The sequence below is a fragment of the Cryptomeria japonica genome, chromosome 7, assembly GCF_030272615.1.
Source record: "Cryptomeria japonica chromosome 7, Sugi_1.0, whole genome shotgun sequence".
Taxonomy (NCBI): domain Eukaryota; kingdom Viridiplantae; phylum Streptophyta; class Pinopsida; order Cupressales; family Cupressaceae; genus Cryptomeria; species Cryptomeria japonica.
The window spans coordinates 402535283-402555065 of NC_081411.1; the positions used below are offsets into that span (position 1 = coordinate 402535283).

General features: G+C 33.1%; 1 protein-coding gene across 1 annotated transcript; it reads right to left on the reverse strand.

Moving 5' to 3' along the window:
* Positions 1-15283: 15283 nt before the first annotated feature.
* LOC131058114 (disease resistance protein RPV1-like) lies at positions 15284-19570 on the reverse strand. The gene is made up of 8 exons (XM_059208727.1): positions 19563-19570; positions 19402-19480; positions 18728-19248; positions 17463-18549; positions 16978-17319; positions 15584-16885; positions 15440-15496; positions 15284-15346 (listed from the first exon to the last, which is right to left on the reverse strand). The coding sequence occupies exons 1-8, from the start codon at positions 19568-19570 to the stop codon at positions 15284-15286; spliced, it is 3459 nt and encodes a 1152-aa protein (XP_059064710.1).
* Positions 19571-19783: the final 213 nt, after the last annotated feature.

Sequence of the window (19783 nt, forward strand, 5' to 3'; positions counted from 1 at the left end):
AGAGTCTACAACTCATTTATTATACCAATATTCCCACTTGAAAATTACAAAGTCTATAGAATATCCACATTAACAGAAATCCCACTTATCTTAACATTCCATAAATAATAGTTTGAGAAATCTGGTAGAGATCAGCAAGGTTGCCATGAATAATAGTCCTAAAGGCTTGATGAGGGTCAATAATATGATTGCGGACTACAGGGTAGATACCCTTGCCAATGCACGACTCCTTCATATTCCAAGAAGAAAAAGAAAGTGCAGGGTGCAGGTGGCTGGATTTCACATTCCCATACTACGAAAGGTCCATGTACCCATACCAGGAGCAAGAACTAGGAGCAAGGCAGCTCCAGATTTATCATGGACGAGTTGGAGGCTATTAACAGGAAATTTATTCAGAAGAATGCAAATCTATTGCATTCTTATCAATAGGTCTCTGTTTCTTCTAGTTTTAGTCTATTTTGTGTTTTAGGTTGTTTTGTGGGCTTGGCCCAAGTTGGTCTAACTTTTTCTATTTGTTTTGTTCTTTAATGCTTATTCTCTGGTTGTTGTAAAAATTTTGGGTTTTGGGTCCCTGTAAAACCTGTTTACCTTAATACAAAAAATTCCATAAACATTATTCCCAATTGCCTAAAAGTTTGCTAACCATCTAACCAAGATCCCAATAAACCAAAAATGGAACAACTGGCCCTAAACCAATCCCAACATACAGATATGACCAAGCATAAATACTAACTAGAGATCGACCATCCTAACCTCAAGAAGAGTTTTGCAAATCTTCATTATCTAAATCTTCCACCATGTTTGGAGCCTCCTCCTACATTGGCCCCTCAAGCCCTTCTAGTCAAATGTAGGTTTTGATCTAATCTGGGTTCCCATTTTCTTCAATCTTTGTCAAATTCTACAAAAATTCTAATCGCTAAAGGCTTATTGTCTTAGTACTTCTCCTCATCATCCATAAAAATTAAGGGAAACTTGGTCACCTCTTCAAACTTCTTGTAATAGTCCTTGGGTATAGGGATCCATTGATTATCTAAATTCATCAACATGTCATCTATCCATCCCAAGATTTGTCCTTTAAATATCTTCTCACATAAAAGCATTGCTCTTTCATTACTCCAACCCTAGGTCCAGTGAAATTGCTAGAAACATAGAAGAGATATTGGAACTGATTTGATATCCATGGTCCATGTTTAGAAATCCATCTCCCAAAATAGACTTCATCGCATGCAGGACTAGCAGATGACTATATCGCATAATGGTTTTTAGATGCTTCTCCACAATCTCTCCTAAGAAGGTCATTTGCATTTTGGATGTTTTTAGATGGATATAGGTCTCCATTCCTCTACTCACCTTCAATCTAACCAGTTTCCAATAGTCGCTAAAATTAGGAGTCCCTTTAAATCCACTGATGGAAATTAATTTTGGAGTCTTCCCAAAATAATGGTTAATTTAGGAGTCTCCTCAAATCCATTTTTAAAGTTTACCACCATTCAGGGAATTATGACACTGCATCATAAATACATTATTATAATTCACCGCTATCACACTTCACCTAATAATGAATGCCTTTCCATCAAATCTATCAGTAAATTCGATAGCTGGTTTAATTTTAAAATCATATCCTCCTTTAATAGTCTTCCTTATTAATCATCTTAGTTTATTTTTTGGGATAGATCACCTCGGCGAGCTTCTTCCAACAATGAACAACTCTCTTTGCTACTTGCCTAGGATAGATCATCTCTGCCAACTTCTTCCCCCAATCGTTGTCTATTTACTTTAATTGTTTCTGTAGGATATGGAAATATGCCATCAATGAACCTAGCTCAGTAGTAATCTTGAAATCTATAAACCATCTTAGAAATCCCTTCATATCTTCCCTTGTCCAACTTGATCTTTAAATGTCAAATATCATTAATTGTTGCTCATGATTTTATTTCAAGAAATTTGTAATTTGTTGTTTTTTCTTTTCTGAATAAGGACACCACTAGATCAAGTATCCCTTATGTATATCTTCTCACTAGTATGCCAATCATATCTTCATACCTCCCCATGTTAGCTCCAACCAAATTTTCTATTTGAAAAATATTGTCACCCTTGTGAATATTACTCTGTTGCCTTCTATCTAATTGCACTCTTGGCTAATCTATCCACTAGATCATTCCCCTGTCTATAAATGTGGCTTATTTTAAATTCTTATAGATTATTAATCACTTCTTGAATTGGGTAAAGCCAATGTGCAAGAAACCAATTAGGTGACTTATTTTTCCTAATGGCATTGATGCCAATCATTGAATCACCTTCAAGATGAATTTTCCTTGCTCCAATATGCAATCCAAGTAGAGCTACTCGAATTTCCACCATATGTTTTTAGTAGTTTCACCTAAAGCTATTGACTCTTCCGAAATGATATTAGCATCTTCATCCCTTTTGTGAAGGTTGAACCACTCGACCTCATCCTTTGAGAGAAATGATTGTTTATTCAAGTAACTCCTCCTATGATTGTAGGAATAATAAGGCCTTTAAATTTATTAGAAATTTCATCATCCCATTGGGTGAACAAATTTTACTTAGTCACTTGAGTTTTTGTTGCCATATTTGTTAATTCCACAATTTGATCCTTTATCTTTTGACTTAGGTTCTCTTCTGTCATTTCTTTATCCTAAATTTTTTTGTCACTATGCTCTTTCTATATTTTTCCATATAACTATGGAGGGAATTATGTTTTACAAACTATCAAACAAACCCTTCTTTCTCATGCTTGCCCAAGCATTAAACTAGTCAATTAATTGTTGTGGAATAGGACATTGAAAATTTAGCTTAGCTAAACAATGATTCCAACATTTATTCGGATAAGGGAAACCAAGTAATAAGTGGTGTGCAAATTCATTATACTTCTTACATAAAACACATCTTCCTACCCCAAAGATGCCCTTTTTTTTCCATTTAATCTTCTATGAGTATTTTTCCTTGAATTTCCAGTCATGCAAACACTCCCGCCATTGAGACAAAAATCATATTCCATAACAATTTGCATTTCCATCCTTCCTTGGCTATAGAAGCTTGTTTTTATAGCTCAATTTAACTATATAGGATCTTGTCTTAGATCCATACCATCTTACCCTATCCATTCATTGGTTGGCACAACAATCCTCTCCCTTAGTAAAGAATTAAGGTTTTCTGTTTGTTCTCTTGGTGCATTTATTTCCTCTAGTGATCTCCACTACCATTGGCTTATAATGTCCTTTAGGACTATTGATCCATAATTGTTCACTTTTTTCCCCCAAGCTCAAATAGTCTCTCTTTTAATCTCCTCAATATTAGGATAGTTAGCAAGAGTGTCATAGCTATTCCACAAATTAGTCCAAAAGGAAGTTTTCTAACCATTTCCAATCTCCCACGTTACATGTCTAGTTATTATGTCTCCACATTCCAAGATATAGTTTCAAATAGTCGAGCCTCTTGGCAGATCCACTATTGTCAAGATTTGTGTGGGTTCATCAGTGTCTAAATACTTATCAAGTACATCTAACCCATTTTTCTTCTCTTTTGGTATATAGATTCCAGACCAGCTTGGCCCCCATTGCTAGATTAATGATATCTAATTGTCTTATACCCGTACCCCCGATATCTTTGGAGTGCATAATTTATCCCAAGAAACCAAAGGGAACTTTTCCCCCACTCTAACCCATTTCTATTCACTTTTGGTATATAGATTCTAGACTAGCTTGGCCCCCATTTCTAGGTTCATGATAGCTAATAGTAACAATATTATCTAAAATGTTTCAAATATTTTATCAAGACTTTTTCACAATCATGTACAGATAATTTGAGCTCTATGAAATGTACTTCAAGACCATTTAAATTAATACACATCAGGTTAACTATTTGGGAATTTCAGTTGTTTTAGTAAATGTTACAAATTGTGATGGCGAAGATTGAAAATCTATCCTATTTTTTCTTATGTTTTGGGTTCGCTTTGATTGGAGTGTCTAAATGCAATAATCAACTTATAAGTGGAAAAACTTATAAGTAGCTCATTATATCCTATTTCTTTTATCACCAATCCATAGATTTTCATTCTTGACCCTAGGACTAAGCATTCATCATCATGGAGTAAATTCATGAGCGCTTGCATTCTATTGGATCATACACGTAAGTCCCACTTTTGGTCCACATACTTTAAGGTTCCACTTGTAGAGATTATCTTTTACTTTCTAAATGAAGTTGTATGCACTAAAATAGGAACACTATTTGCTAAAGAGAATATATGTGGCTTCTTGAGATCATACACTAACAAGCCATTGAAGTTTTATTAGAATCTCAAAAAATTGATCTAGATCAAAGCCTGAATGGATATATATAAGAGATTTAGGATGGGGAATTATCAATGAAATACTATGTTGACCATCATGGTTAACTTGAAAATTGTTGGGTTGATTTGATGCAATGGGACAATGGTTAGATAGCTTTTGTAATTTTGTTGAGTAGCTTGAAAATGTTGTCAAAGTGTTTGTTGAGAGTTGTTTTACTATGATAATTTTATGCAATACTTGTACTGTGTATTGTTGCATGATATAACTTGTTGGTTTATTGTCACATTGAATGTTTAAAATTTTCATAATGGAAAATCTAGTTGCAATACTATAAAGGGGATTGATTTGATTGGTTTGACTTGATTGACTTGATAGTTTTTTGTTAGTAAATCTAATAACTGTTAAGAATGTTATAGGATTCCATCTTATTATCTTTGATTCATTCAAGTTTAATTTTAATCATTTGATTAGTTTGAATGCTTAAATTGGGAAGCAACAAAAAAAAGGTTAGTTGCATACAAATAATTTGTGTAAGGAAATTATAGAAAATGAAACTAGTATAATATATATAATATAATATAACAATGAAAAATATAACTTAGTAAGTTAATATGCAAGATAACAACTAAAAACCTAAAAATAACTAATAAATAAACCAATTATTATGAATTCTGACAATATAAATACTAAAATCAAAACTAAATTTTAAACTTTTAGCAAAATTTTGCAAACACGAGGAACCTTGAATCAGAACCAAATATGTTAATGCCAATATACATGTCTTAGGAAAAAAGGTTCACCTTTTTAAGTTGATTTGAATAGTTGATTATGAAGAGACTCCCACAATATGGGGAAAAGTGATGAGGGCACTTAGAGTAAGAAAAATAGAATATAGTGATGAAAGATAGATTAATATAATGCATAGAATAGGATACATAATATAACAAGAAACCAAATAAGAATTATTATAACTAATCACTAGACTAAAACGGGTCTATAGAGAATAAGATGTAAATAATCATGATGCAAGGATAAATATAGTGAACTAGCTACTACAAAGAGGAGTAAATTATGCCCTACCTACATGATATATATTTTATTTGATACATGGGATTGAATGGTTGGGTTTTGAAGTTGATAATGCTTGGCATAGTTTATATTTAGATATGTATGTAGAAGGACATGCTACATGCTTATGAATTTTAGGTTATCTCTTTCATAATTTTTATCTCCTTTGATGTTTGTATTCACATGACATTGGATTTGGGTTAGTGTGGAGCTATGGTGATCATTTTTTTATGGTCATATATTTTTTATTGTTATTTGGAGACAACATGGAGGCTCCCTATTCTATTTCCTTTGTTGTGAGTGGAGAAATTGGGAGAGCCATGGAGTCTTGTTGTGAGTGGATAAACTGGGAGAGCTATGGAGTCTTGTTGTGAGAGATGTATTTGTAGTAGTTTTATTTATAGGTTTTGCATATAATTGTGGATGTTACTTGGTACTACATGATATTGGTTAGACTCTTCATTATGATCTATGATTAGTAGACTCGAGATGCCTTGATCATTTTCATATTTGACATTACCAATGCAATGAAGTTCTTAGATGTGCACATTATTCATTCGCAAGTTTGCACATGAAGCTTGTGATTGTTGTTTATGGGTTTTATATGTTCACGAAATGAGTTTACTATGTTTTGTATGTTTTATTGGTATGAATGATTGGATGAATTAGCATTTGTTATGTTTTGTATTTTCAATCATGTGGGTTTTCATTATTATGTTAGAAGCTTGAATCCTTTTCTATCACTTAGATTTAATGCTTATTTTCTTTTGTTCATGTATTTTCACCTTGGTTTATTCCTTTCTTTCATAAGTGGGATGTTGGAAAATGACAAGATTTTTTACTTGAGCTCGTGGGAATCTTTGTTGTTGTTAGTAGGTATTTTGATGGACCACAAGAGAATTATGAACACTTATGTGGTTTCATTTATGGCTATGATGATGCATTTCATTGATTGGCCCTATGTAATGTACACAACAAGTGGGAAAATGTTAGGAATAGGTGTTGTACATCTTGCATATAATATTAATTTAATTTAATTATGTAGTTGAATAATTTTTATTTTTTTAATACTAAGTGACGTGTTTATCTGCATTGAATAATTATTTAGGGCTACTTTAATTTAAATTTGTATGTAATATTGGGTCAGATACTTTATGTAGGTCACACATGGGAAATGTATTTAATTTAATATTTGGGGAAAGATATTTAATAAAGTGAAAAATTAGTATCCAATATAAAATGTGGAGTCAATGCTTTTACAAAACCACTTGGTTATATTTGTGTGTGCTTATTTTTATATAAGAAAGTGTGTGTTTAGTAATTTAAGGTTAGCTAGTTAAGGTATGACTTGGTTTTCATTATATAAAAGAAAGCATGTGTTTAGTAATTTAAGGTTAGCTGGTTGGGGTTTGACTTGGTTGCCATCATATTGAGTCTTCTTCTAAGGAATACATATGTGGGTATCTAAGAAGACCACTCTTGCCACTCATTTATATAACAGTAAATACAAAAATATCAAAAGATATAGTTTTTAATTAGATGTAAGAGATGCTACTTCTAAAAATATATTATATAAGAAACAAGATGAAATCTAAGGGACCTAGGTTTTGATGGTATATTAATTGACAATATTGAATAAGGGAAGGGGATTATAGCTAGTTGTTTAAGATTTGTTTAGGTGCTTATTATATTTGATGATATGGATAAGGTAGACTAATTGGCTACACTAGTGCTTGAGAGGAACAATCTTGGAAAGGGTAGTTTAATTGTAATCACTACATGAGAAGTTCAAGTCCTTCAATCTTGGAGAATCTAATCCATTAATAAAATGAAATGACTATATTTGTATCATGCTAAGAATCTCTTTTGTTGGCACACACTCTTACAGCTTTATCTAATCCTAAATTTAGAGGATTTGGCTAAAAAATAATAATTTATTTGCAAAGGATTACAATTGTCTCTAAAGATTTTTGAAGCACATATATATGGTATCTCTAATAAATATTATTGGAAATCCCAATTGGAAAGCTCATTGAAATGAAAAGAAGGTTAGGTATCATTAGGAAAGGTACCATAATATCATTCTCTTGCACCAAATGATGTCCATGGGAGAAGTGCATTTTAAGATCTAAGGATAAACATTATTTATCAAAGCTTCATCCTTAGGAAGAGGTATCTAAAATAAGTGTTCATAGTCTCTTCTTGCACCAAAGTGTCCTCATGGGTGGGAGAAAATTTGGAGGAGGGTAAATAATAGCTATGGATGAAAGGGAAAGAGAAATTATCATCATGTGTATAAAATAAAATAGCTTGAATAAAAATTAAAATTGAACTAGAAAAAGAATATAAAAACTCCATTTAACAAAATGCATTTATGATCAAAAAAGATATTCATATACCATATTAATCAATAATGATGTAACCAAAGAAATTGTGCAAAATCAGATTTAAAATCAAAAGATGTGCAATTGTAAGAAGAGTCGATTAACTCACCAAAATGTAGTGGATGGAAAAAGGGATTCACTAGATAAATATGTAAACTAGGAATCAAACCCAATCATATTTATTACACTAGGGAACAATCAATTAGGCCTCAACATCATACCTATTAGTGGCATCTAAGCATATGATTGTTTTGATTGTTCTTCATAGTTGATTTGATTTGAATTAAATTGGATGGATGTAAGGAATTATGATTAATGGTACTAAATAGAAAATGTTTAACTTGAAGAGGTAGTTTTAGATCATATATGCAAACATAAAGTATAGATCTAAAAATGGGGTGTAGAGGGGAGTTTGTGCTTTAATTATGTGATTGGAACTAGAGGTCAATGATGGAAGTTGACCTTGACCCAAAGGTGTTAGATATAGATATTGAAAACAATTTTTGAATTTGGATGTCATTCTGAGTATCTCCCTAAAATTTTCCCATAAAAGTGTCGGTTAATGTGGTTAATCAACCTTGACCTAGTTAGGCATTCTTGAACCTATTTTTTCTCCTTTGTAAAACTTGGTTTTGTGCAACTTAGATTTCTCTTTGTAGATCTATATTGTTTATCTCCAAAATCTATCACCTACACAAACAAGAGAAAAAATAATTGCTAGGTTGATAGGAGTTTTCTTAGGTGAAACCCTCAGTTTTGAACTAACCCTATGATGAATTAAAATGAAAATGAAATGTTCTTTGATAGGGTAGAGGTTGGTCCCAAAATCAAAATGTATGAATGAAACTTATCAATTGAAATGATTATACTTCCAATCAATGCTGAAATGCTCTTAGAATAAATTATCTGTGTTGATATATTAACATAATAAATCATCATTAAATCCATCATAAAAGCATAATTGAAGATGCCTTTCTAAAACTCGCTACTCCTTAGACTAAGTTCTACCCTTGAAGTATTACTTTTGAAAAGGAATGTAAGGATAATAATGAGATGATGATGAGAGGATGAAATTAATTAGGAGTGATGTCTTATGTAGGGATCTTAATTTAAAACAACTTTTGGCCAATTTAGAATAATCATTTTTTTTTGCATTGGGGATAGTTTTTGAAATGGCAAGACCAACATATTATCCTCTCAAAATTTTAGCCAAAAAGTGTCAATCACTATTGATAACTAGCATTGACTCGACAAAATGGACCCAAATTTTTAGGGTTGCAAGATAATGGGGTCTTTATTCAAAAAATATAATTTATATGAGAAGTTATAATATTTAAGTTGGTGAAAAGGTTCATTGGACTTTAAAATTTCATAGAACCCATATAAGCTTGAAATGGAATGTGATAAAGGGCACACTTAAGATAAGAGCCCAAATAATAAAGTATTGATGTATTCAAGTGGAATAGGACTCATAATATTAAATTAAATATTAATTTAAATAAAAGGGCTTATGATGCATAAATGAATGGAAAATATTAAAATGAGTGGTATGAGAGTGTGAAATTGAACTCATATTTAAAGGAGTACAATTTATGGCACTATAATTTCTTGGGGGCACTTTTAGTCATACATCATTTAGAAGTGATATCTATTATGTGGGCATACATGTGCACTATTCTTCAAACATCCTTTAGAAATGATGCCTATTTTGTAGATATTAATGTGATTGTACGTTAAATTTAGAAATTGTTGGGTATAGTATTTTCAATACACAAGAGAAATAGATCAATAAAATATGTGAGCAAGACTTACATATTGAGATGGTTTTTTTTTTAATATGGAACTTCATGTGCATAAATAAAAATGAACAAATCAACCACCAAATAAAGTGAGACTCATTCTAAGCCATTATAGGCACATTTTACCACAATCTTCATCATTAACTTAAGATTAACTAAATTTATATTCTTTTAAAAACATTAAAATATATGATTATTTTTTAAAATTATAAATATTCTATTACAATATTAAAAAATAGTCCACTTTAATTTAATTTAAAATATTTCATGTCTTTATTATTTTTAGTTATTAATTTCTTTTGACTGGTGATACTGACACGACATGCCCTCTAGCTCCACGTAAAATGGTTTTGACCTAGAGCTACAAACCATTGAGGTCACAAACGAGGAACTTTGTCCCCATATAGCAATGCCAAACTTCATATCCATATTACAATGCTAAGGCTCAACTCCATGAGCACATTGGATCAATGAAGGTACAACCCTAGTGAGGATTTGAACCTCGGTGATCACAACAAACCACCACCACTTAACAAACACTATATAGGAAGAACCATTTTTCTTTATTAAATTTACATCAATAATAAAAATAATTTAATTTTTAAAGAATTATATAATCTACATTTAGATAAATAAAAAATTTATCATAAAATATTTTATACCAAAAAGAAAAAAAAGTTATAAAAAAAAGCATATATTAATTATTTAGTTTGATTTCATTAAAAGAGAAAATGTACACATCTATTCCATAAATCATACACAATGACAAACAAACCAATCCTTCTTGTTTAGTATATCAACTATTCAACAAACAAAATTACAAAAATCATTAAGAAATAATATTTATAAAAAAAAAAAATAGAGTAAAGTACTATCTTAATAGTTAAAGAAAAATTCTTAAAAAATAGTAACAAAAAATATTTGCATTATCTATACATTGTGGAAAAGAAAAAGAAAATAATCTAACCAATACTAAAAACAACATTTCAGTGAATAAAATTTCTTTTTATTAAGGGTTAAACAGGTTTTGAGGGAACCTGAAATCCCTTACAAAAGGTTTTGAAAGGACCTAAAACCCTCTAGACTTAGTGGGAATCCAGAACCCATAAACAGAGTGCTGCTAAAAGATACACCAAATATTACTAGTAGCCAACCAATAACCAAACATCAGCAACTAGGCATCAAAGATCTTTTTGAGATACCAACATGGCCTAAGCCATCAAACAAGATATGCCAGATACACACTAACACAGGGTTTTGCAAGGCTCCCATAACCATCATCTCCAGTAACAAAAAGATATTACATAAAAAAATACACTAGAATAATGGGTTTGTAAAGGCTCTCATAACCTTCTAAGAAATAAAAAGCACCTACACCTCCCAAAAAGTAAGAGCCATGAAGAAGGGAAACAACAAGGGGTTTTTGTAGGCTCCCCACAACCATCAAGACAAGAACAACAAAGGTCCCCCTACAACTAGTCTCCACCTTTCCAATAGGGAAACCAGAGGAAGAACCCAATAGCAAGAAGAGCCAAAATCAAGCCTCCTTATATCCCTAGCAACCAACCTCCAAATAGTAGAGCTACACCTCTCTTGAAAAGTTCCCTCCACCTCAATATAAGAGGATCCCACCTCGATAGGAGTAGTAAAGGAAGAGCCCACAAAATAGAAAGGCCACACTCGATCCTTCCCACATCCAAGAAGCCAAAGATAAGATTAGCCCCCAAAGCACAAATTCTAGCGTCTTCCCCACAACATGCCACCACCTTAATAGGACTTCCAGAAGAGGAAGAAAATATTAGAAGGAGCCACAACCAATTCAACTACACAAGAATAATCCCACCTCAAAAAGAGATGACTAGCCCTCCATAGGCATCACATGGAGAAGGAACAAGGGCAGAGTAGCATAACCCCACAAGGGAAAAAAGAAGACAAGAAGCCATAAGGCACCAGAAAAGCCGAGCACAACCCCAAAACAAGAGAAATCCCTTAACCAAAAATAGGGAGAATAGACTACCAAACTATGCCTTGAAAATTTGTAGCAAGAACCTGACTAGAACAGAACAAGAGAGAAGAAGCAACCTCCATAGAAAACCCCAAAACCCCAATGCAAGGAGTGACCAAATAAACCACAAGCTCCAAAGCAGAGAAGCCGGTGGAAACCCAAGACACAGGCCAAACAAAGGAGGAAAAAGGGGACAAAGAGAACTAGTGAAAGAGCCCACTCGAAAAGGGACCACCAACCCTCAAGACACAAATAAATGCCATAAAAGGAGCTACCCACCATGGACATCCATGAGTCAAAATGCAGAACCATGACCAAACCAAAGGAGGGCAACGAAAACGGCAGAAGACCAGCCACACCAAAGAGAAACCACAAGGGCACAAGAGAAAAGACAACCAGACACAAACTGCAACAGATCTGAGCCTGCCAGCATCGCCCTCATCGCCTACAACTACAACTTTTGCTCCACCATTGCTTGAAACCCTAGCTCCTGCAATATCTTTAAGATTTTCTTCAATAAACAAGAGACGCAAAGCGTCATGTTCCTGTCGAGAGTTAAAAATTGGATGGTAGAGGAGAATAGGAAATGTATGAGTGATAGAGGGGAGGTACAGAAGGTTAATGTACATGCTAGGTATAAAGGTAAAGAACAACAATACCTTGATGGTTTTTCCAAGAACGGATGCAAAAGTAAGGAGTGCATGTAATCGTTGGTATGTGCCAAATGCATTTCATAACTACTGATAATTACAAAAATGTAGATGAATACAAGATTGGAAGTAAAGTGGGAGTAATTTTCATCAAGAATGTAATAGTTTTTGCAAATTCTCAAGAGTGCAATACTAAAATACACTAAAATCAAAGTTCCTAATTTGGACCATGATGTTGTTTGTGCAACAAAAGTTTCAATGGGTAAGCAATAACTTCAAATCAACTATGTATCTAATTATATAGATTTAATGTTTCCCTAATGAAGACGAGGTATTTTTATTTGTAAAGAGATGTTAAAAATATGGTGCTTTATATACAATGAAACAAACACCAAAAAGATAAATATATTCATCTAAAAATATATGAAAAATCTTATTCATATATACAAAATCACATTTTTTTCAATGGAAAAGGTGGTCACATGCAATCCATGAGCAAATGGGAAAATCTTCTTCTGTTTTTTAGTATAATAATTTTTGTGATGTTTTATTGAAATTTAATTGTGTAAATTTTTAGTTGATTTATATTGATTTTATTTTATCAAGTACATCATCAAAATCTAGTATGCGAATTTAAAAATAAAGCCATCAGAGGCAAACAAACTTTTTCCACTATAGATATCTATGAGATGGATATAATCAATGTTTTTTTGAAAAATATTAGACAAAATCTGGTTGGGGGTGCTTTAAGGTAGCTCCTCCATTGCATATTTATTTATATGATTATTATGATCATTTGAAACTCTTGAAATCTTTTTGTATATGCATTTTTCATATTGGAAGTGATTGTTATATTAACTAGATTAATTTTCATTATTTTCTTAATAATCTTCACTTTATAAGAAATTCATATCCAAAACATAAAATAAAAGATAATATTATTGATTATTTTACATAAATCAAACAATAAAAAAATATGTTACAATATTCTTATATAAAAAAATTATTTTTTAGACCCAACATGATCTCTTAACTTTAGATGGAACACTTAATAATTTAAATAATTATAATATAATAATAATTATAAGATTTATTATTTTATTATATTATTTTTATTTTCGTTAGTATTATAAGATTTATTATTTTTATTATCATTGTATTAATTTATAAATATTTAAATTATAATAATATTAATACACGAATACATTCATATGCATTAAACATTCAAATAAATATAAACACAAAAATAAAATAAAAATTAAATACTAACTGATTTTACAACCTCAATATTATAATTTACTTTTTAATTGGAAAAAACTAATATAACCTACCTCAAATCCCATGGGAAGACAGCCCCATCTTATGCACTATGTACATTAGTTTTAAATCTTTTATTTTAGAAAGCTTTATTAATATTAATATAATAGCTTTTCAACTATTAAACAAAAAAAATTAATGATTTAAGCATAAGGTATATTCTAAATTTATTTGCCAGCAATATAATATAAATTACTTGATGAGAGGGCAATTGTCAATTTATATGCTAGTAATATAATATAATTAAATTAAGATATAGAACTTTGCCCAAAGTTACACAAGTTTTCTATTAAAATTGCATTGCTGAAACGGTCCCAGCTAGAATGACATTCCTCAGGTGTATTTTTAACAGCCACAAATTTGGTTAGCCAACATTAAATATATCCAGTCAGAAGTGTAATAAAAGATTTACTAAATAGTTTTTTTTAATAAAAAAAATTAGCAGCATCTACCAATCATAATTGAAAAAAATGATTTATTACTAATTATTAAATATTTTAAATATTGAAACATTTGAAAAAATAAAAAACCTATACTGTAATTTGATTGGATAGCTAAAAATCATTAATGCATACAACGGTTGCTATAGTTACTGCCTGTGGGTAGGAACTAAAAATTATACCATTACTATATTATACTCATTGACACAATGTATAATAATTTGCTTATCTTAAAGAAATTGTAATGAATACGAATGTGATAAAATATTGAAAGTTAATCTCAATTTAAAAGCTTTCTACATAGACAGTATATTTCACTCGAATATATTGCAGACTGAGTAAATGTATTGTGTGCAAGTCGAAGTGCGTAGGAGGATAGAACATATTGTACCACGACTATATCCATGCGAAAGATACACATGGCTGTACTTGATTTATTTCTGTATAGACAGTAGTGAAAACACATTACAATAGATCGCCAAAGACGAATAGCACGGTGATAAAATGTACCAATACAACAGCTTTATATAAGGCTGCAAATGTGCAATAGATCGCCAAAGACGAATAGCACGGTGATAAAATGTACCAATACAACAACTTTATATAAGGCTGCAAATGTGCAATAGATCACCAAAGACGAATAGCACGGTGATAAAATGTACCAATACAACAGCTTTATATAAGGCTGCAAATGTGCAAAATTCTCTGTGCTGCACATTGCCCAGTAAGCCATGTGAAAAATTTAAAGCCATGATAGTCCCTCCATGTTTATTGAAAGCGACAGATTTAGACAATATGAATTATTACGTCGCGCTTGGTAATGTAGTTGAGTCGTTGAGGGTTTGGAAAACTAGGGTTTTTAAGCAATGAGGATTTTTCTCTGTATGCCCACGGGCAAAACCATGGCCCTGGGCCTTTTTGGAGATTTGCCTACGGTAGCAACACTGAAGCAAGCAATCGAAGCAGAACATGGAATACCTTTATGCGTCCAGAGGCTCGTCTACTCTACGAAAAGCCTGTGGGACTCGGGCTCGAATCTTGTAGGCTATGGGGTGAGGAACAATTAAAAAATTATTACTGAAGAAAAAATTAATGACATTACTATGACATTAGTCATAATTTTAAGAAAAAATAAAATAAAATTAGCGGCAACAACCAATGATAAAAATAAAAAATAATTTTATTTTAGCTATTAATTCTATTAAAATATGGAAAACATTGAAAAATGTGTAAAAAGCAAAAAAAATAAAAAAATATTTGAATATGATTGGTTGGCAGAATTAATAAAAATGCATCCAACGGATGCGTTAGTATCCTGCCTGTCGGCAGGAACTAATAATATTGTTAATGAGACGGTACAGATTATTAGTCTGTGATCAATTTGAATATTTTAATTCATATATACTTTTAAAATATTCTAAGCCGTGGAAAACATCTACAACTCTCTCTTCTCCCACCCTAACCAATGCTCTCTCCACTTGCACTTCTGGCCAATACACTTTCATATCTTCTGGCCATTTCTGCAAATCATTGGCACATCAATATTCAGCCAATATACAATCAATTAAAAATAATTAAAATTTTATATTCCTATAAACTATCATTACCTGCATGCTTTGAATGCAACCTTCAATAGCTGATCTGCTCAGTACCCTGAGATGCAGCGACCTCAATCTTTCCATGCGCTCCAAACTTTCTATGCCCGCCTCCTCCCACATCGTATCTACTTTCAGCATCTCCACTGCTCTGCAATGTTCCAGACCTTGTATTTTCTTGACTCCGTAGCAACCTCTGAGTTCAAACCTCTTGAGAGAAGCAAATTGTGCAAAACTAGGAAGCGCATCCAACTTGGGGCAGTTGCTTATTATCAGAATTTGAATATTTACTAGACCAGCAATACCACTGATGTTCATCATCATTTTACAACTAAACAACTCTAATTCCTTGATTGTAGTTGGAAGGACGTCTATCTCCGTCAGATGTTCATTAATTTGAAGTTTGAGAGTTTCAAGGGCCGGACAACAGTCTTCAGAGAAAGAAATCTTGCACACTTTAGTTGAAAATAGATCTATATGCTTAAGGTTGCACAATGAAACCGTGGGTTTGGAATTAAGATCCAGCTCCCTCGGCAAACAAATGAGATCCAAATTGCTGATTGGGCATCCACTTATTTCAAGTGTTTGCAAATTGTTCAGTTGCCTAAGTGATTTTGGTAAGGATTCCAGTCCCGAATCCCAAATTTTTAAAGTCTCTAAGAGACTTAGGCGCCCCACAGACTCTGGTAAAAATTCCAGCCCAGAACAACCTTCAATTGTAAGAGCAGTCAAGGAGGACAAATCTCCAAGAGTTGTCGGCAGGCTTGTCAACAACTTATTCCCCACATAAAACTTTTGTAACTTGCTCGGCTGACTGATGTTCATTGGTATCTCCCTTATGCTGGTACGACGTAAATCGAGCTCTCTCAAGGAGGTCTGATTTGTGAGGTGATGAGGCAACACTTTCAATTCCTTGCACCCAAGAAGATTCAGATACTCAACCTTTGTCATCTTTTCAAGGAGGCCCAACTCTAAGACAAGTTCAGAACATTCCTCTAAGCAGAGGTGTTGGAGGAGTGTTAGCTTATTGAAGGAGTCTGGCAGCACCCTTAATTTCTTGCAATAGGACAAATCTAGATGTCTTAAGTTTCTCAAATTGCCAAAACTGCTCGGCAATGACGATAGCTCCAAACACCAACATAACTCCAGCTGCTCAAGGGATCGGAGACGGCAAAAGCTTTCCGGTAGGCTCTTCATCTTTGTCCCACATGACAAGACTATTTTTTTCAAATAAATGAGACGTCCTATTGACTTCGGAAATCTCCGGAATTTGGGACTGCCATGAATAAACAGCTCTCTTAACTGCACAGGACCCTGCAATGAATTTGCATGAATTCGACTGAAAATGGATAATAGTAAATATTGAGGCAAAGCTGTAAAATAGTTTATGAAATGAAGATACTTACCTCGCTATCAGTCTCCCACAGTTCTTCTAAGTGTTTTTCAGGATTCCCTTCTTCATTGAGTTCTAAAACCCTCAAATTTTTCAATAAACTTAAGGAGTGAAGATTTCTCTGCCCATGGTCAAACCAGCGAAGCCATACCAGATCTCTGGATTTATCGCCAATTACTTGATTAAAATAATTTCCTCTGACCTGCAAAATTTTTAATCCAAGCGAATTGGGTGTGAGGCTATAGTCTCCTTTGCTTGTGTTAACTATAAGCTTTCCGCCTTGGGAACACCGAGGGAACACAACTCCACTTGTGGATTCAGCTGTTGTGGCCATTATTCCTCGAATGCAAAGTCTCTTTTAAATAGGAGAAAACGATCAAATCAAAAAATATGGTAAAAGAAAACATTATGTAGACAAGAATATAACAACTACAAGCAGACAAAGAAGGTTGCCACACCATTGCGTTAAAAGACAATCAAAGAAAGTACGAATCTTACCTGTGCTGCATTATCAATATTAACAATCTGCTGGGGTGATGAGAGACGGTAGGGCAATTTTTTATTTGCAATTTCTCTTCCTAAATCTCTAAAGTGATCATGCATTTTTATACAATCCCGATCATCAAGTTCAATTAGACATTTATTCAAAAGTCTTTCCCAACTGTGCAGACCACTCCATCCTGATCCATCCCAAACTGCAATGGCCCAACTTTTCTTCTCTCCAATGAAGAAACAAGCACTATCTAAAAATATCTGCTTCTCTTCTTCATCTAAAGCATCATAACTTACTTTAAGTTTCTTCTTAATATTTTTATCTAGTATTCTAGAAATTTTATGCAATTGAGACTTCCAATAATCTTTGCTGAAATTACAATATAGCTGTGCTCCAAAAATCTTTAGAGATAATGGTAATCCATTACAAGCACTTAGGAAATTTTCGACCAAATCCTCAAACTCAGGCAGTGGAGAAGGCTGCAAGAATGCATGCCAACAAAAGAGCTGCTTGGCATGGGGTGAATCTAATGGTTTCATTTTGTAAATGGACGAGATACCCCAACCTTGAAGAACTTCACGTTCTCGTGTTGTCACTACAATCAGGCTACCTCGTCCAAGACTATCCTTCTCAGGCACTAGTGCATCTAATTGATCTATAGTGTCCACATCATCAAGAACAATGAGAGCCTGAACAGATCTTAAACGGCTTGCAAGTACCCCCTTCCCTTCTTCTATATTCTCAACAAATACATAAGGAAGACCAAGGTCCTCCATAAGTTTTTTCTGTTTTTCATGCAATAGATTTCTAGAAGAAGCATTTTTTACTTCTAGCAAAAAACTAGAACTTTCCATAGCTCTATATTTATTGTTATATAACTGTTTAGCAAGAGTGGTTTTACCGGAACCACCCATGCCCCAAATTCCAACAATTTGGGCATTGCAATAGCTTTCTGCAGATTGAAGTGTTGTTCTTTCAAAGTCTAAGACAGCTTCTTCTAGACCAACTGGATGTTTGGCAACCACAAAAGGCACATTTTTTATTACTCTCAAAACACAGTTGAGAATATTCTTTAGCAGGCTCTCCTCGTCACTAAACAAATACGACAACAAAATAAAACGGAAGAGAGAATAAGAAATACAAAAATTTCAGCAAATGCATAAGATGTTTGATTAAAAAACATAATACATAAGATGTTTTATTGAAAAAGATAATACAAGATGTTTGATTGAAAAAGATAAGTGACGGACAAAAATTATTTATTACTCACTCTTTGTTACTAATGATGTGGCCAACATTGTAGGAAACATTGTTGAGCGCATTCTTCCACTCCTCAAGTTTTCTTAAGCTATATCTACCCTTCTTTTTGTGCCGGTCAAGTGCTTCAGCATAGACTCCTTTTGCATATCGGACTTCATCTGGCTGAATATAGTAGAAAATGGGAATAATCTGGACGCCCGTTTTCAACATAAATGAAAGCTCTGCCAAACACCAAGGCGATTGTGCATAATTCTGAGAAAATATAACTAAATGGAGCGAAGCACTGCGCATCGCTTCTTCTATTTCTCTAGGCAAGAAACTCCCCAGTTGAAGCTCTTCAGAATCAAGAAAAACCCTCAATCTAATGCCAGTGAGGGTCTTATACAGAGCGGCTGCGAGTGTGTGTTTGACATCAGGGCCACGATGATTAATAAAGACATCGTAGGGAGGCTTTGTGTGTCTACCAGAAGTAGACGCAGCTGGTGCAACTTCTTCAAAAGCATGGGTATAAGTGGATGCCATGAAATTGGGCTGAACCCAAGACAACGAAACGATAAAAGAAATCCAAGGAAGCAGAATACAGCTTGGTAGGACAGAGGGATTATATACAGAGTGGAACGCAAAACATATGACTGATTGTGGAAGGACAAAATTCTGTGTCAGTTACAGTAAATTAAAGATAACGAAGTGACGGAAGGCGCAGAGTGCTGTACACGTTGCTGAACAGTAGACGTGACCTGCCCGTAAAACAGCACCAAGGGGCCTGCTTAAGGAATCACACTTTGCTATTAAAATTTATTATTATTATCATTTAGGTAATTTTGGATCGATTTTTCGAGTCATACAACTTCATTAATTAATCAAGGTTTATTTAATCTTTGAAAAACAATTTTGTCTTAGACAATTTATTTTTGCATAACAGTTACAACATTATTTAAAGTGATTCAAATGTTCTATCAAACAATTTACTTTTGTTTAACAATTATAACATTATTTAAAACAATTCAAATGTTCTATCAAAAAATTATGCAAGATGGTGTATATAAGATGGTGTATATGCACTCTT

Excerpts from the sequence above, each read along its gene's own strand:
- LOC131058114 (XM_059208727.1), bottom strand. Across the intron at positions 15,497-15,583 it reads GTTGCATTCAAAGCATGCAG|AAATGGCCAGAAGATATGAA; the intron begins GTAATGATAGTT and ends AATGATTTGCAG. Across the intron at positions 15,347-15,439 it reads TGCAAGTGGAGAGAGCATTG|ACTAATAATCTGTACCGTCT; the intron begins GTTAGGGTGGGA and ends AATTGATCACAG.